We start from the raw sequence: 1,085 nt of genomic DNA on the forward strand, positions 1-1,085 counted from the left end.
ATACACTATTGTGAGTGATTCTAGACAATAGTAAGACTAGCACAAATTACAGGTTTATTCACTAGGTTATTAGTTTAGTGGTGTTGTAGCGTGTGATAGTTCTCCTGTCAACATAAAACCACACACTCTATCTATATGATCAAATATTTTGTTAGTAATATTATCAATTACAACCAACCAATGTAGTCCTGCCCTACAACCGGACTACACAATATTTGATGATGACTCATCACTGAGCTTTCAAAACCAGAGTCTCTCAAATCTTAGATTCTCAGGCCCCCACTATATGAGTAACCCTAGGTCTGGACTCTTCCCAGCCTCTGCTTATAGATAACCCTAAACCTGTCCCTTCCGCAGATCCCAGGCTTAGGGTATTCGGGACCCAGGCCTAGGCTAGCCACCTAACCAACCAGTGACATCTCTGGGATTATACCCACAGGCTAATAATATCCCTAGAGGGTTCCACAGACAGTCAATCACAACCTCCCGCTAGGATAGTTAACATAACTCCTTATGCGACCATCATAGCCAGTCTGTGGGTAGTCCTATCTACACTATATACACTATACACAAGAGATGCTTACATCTCCACCCCCTCGTGGAGGATGGAGTTCTTCATCCCTCATCTCAACGGTCTGAGGATTTCAAAACAAAGCAAGCACTATAGCTAAAGTCGCGACGGCAGCTCAGATCCATCTTCTGCTATCTGTAGTTCACCCCTAGCCCGTAGACGCTTCTTCGTGTAGAACACCGACTATGCCAGAGCGAATCCATATAAGATCTTCCTCTTAAAGGCATCACGGCTCTTCTTCAACGGTAACACCCGCTTCAACAAGACCTGATAGTCCTCTCCAAGCACTTTCTTCCCGTCTTCACCGTCCACCAGTGGCGTAAAGAATGGTAGATTCGACTCGTCATACCACAATTCCCAGCGTCTCCAGGCTGAACTAAGCTCACTCGACCAAGTTCTCGCCTGCTTCGTACGATGCATGGCATGACCAAGCGCTTGACGGTAGCCATCCTGCTGCTCAGTCAGAGGCGAATGATACATTAACCACTCCTCATACGGGCGGGCCATGCTGTAG

The 1,085-nt window shown here is 46.4% G+C and overlaps 1 protein-coding gene across 1 annotated transcript; it reads right to left on the reverse strand.

Annotated features, from left to right (window-relative positions):
* Window positions 1–754: 754 nt before the first annotated feature.
* Window positions 755–976, reverse strand: SARC_16956 (hypothetical protein; the record flags this gene model as incomplete). The annotated part of the gene is made up of 1 exon (XM_014288943.1): window positions 755–976. A coding segment is annotated over one exon (222 nt), but the record flags the coding sequence as incomplete, so codon positions are not given.
* Window positions 977–1,085: the final 109 nt, after the last annotated feature.

The sequence above is a fragment of the Sphaeroforma arctica genome, assembly GCF_001186125.1.
Source record: "Sphaeroforma arctica JP610 unplaced genomic scaffold supercont1.9360, whole genome shotgun sequence".
In the NCBI taxonomy this organism is placed as follows: domain Eukaryota; class Ichthyosporea; order Ichthyophonida; genus Sphaeroforma; species Sphaeroforma arctica.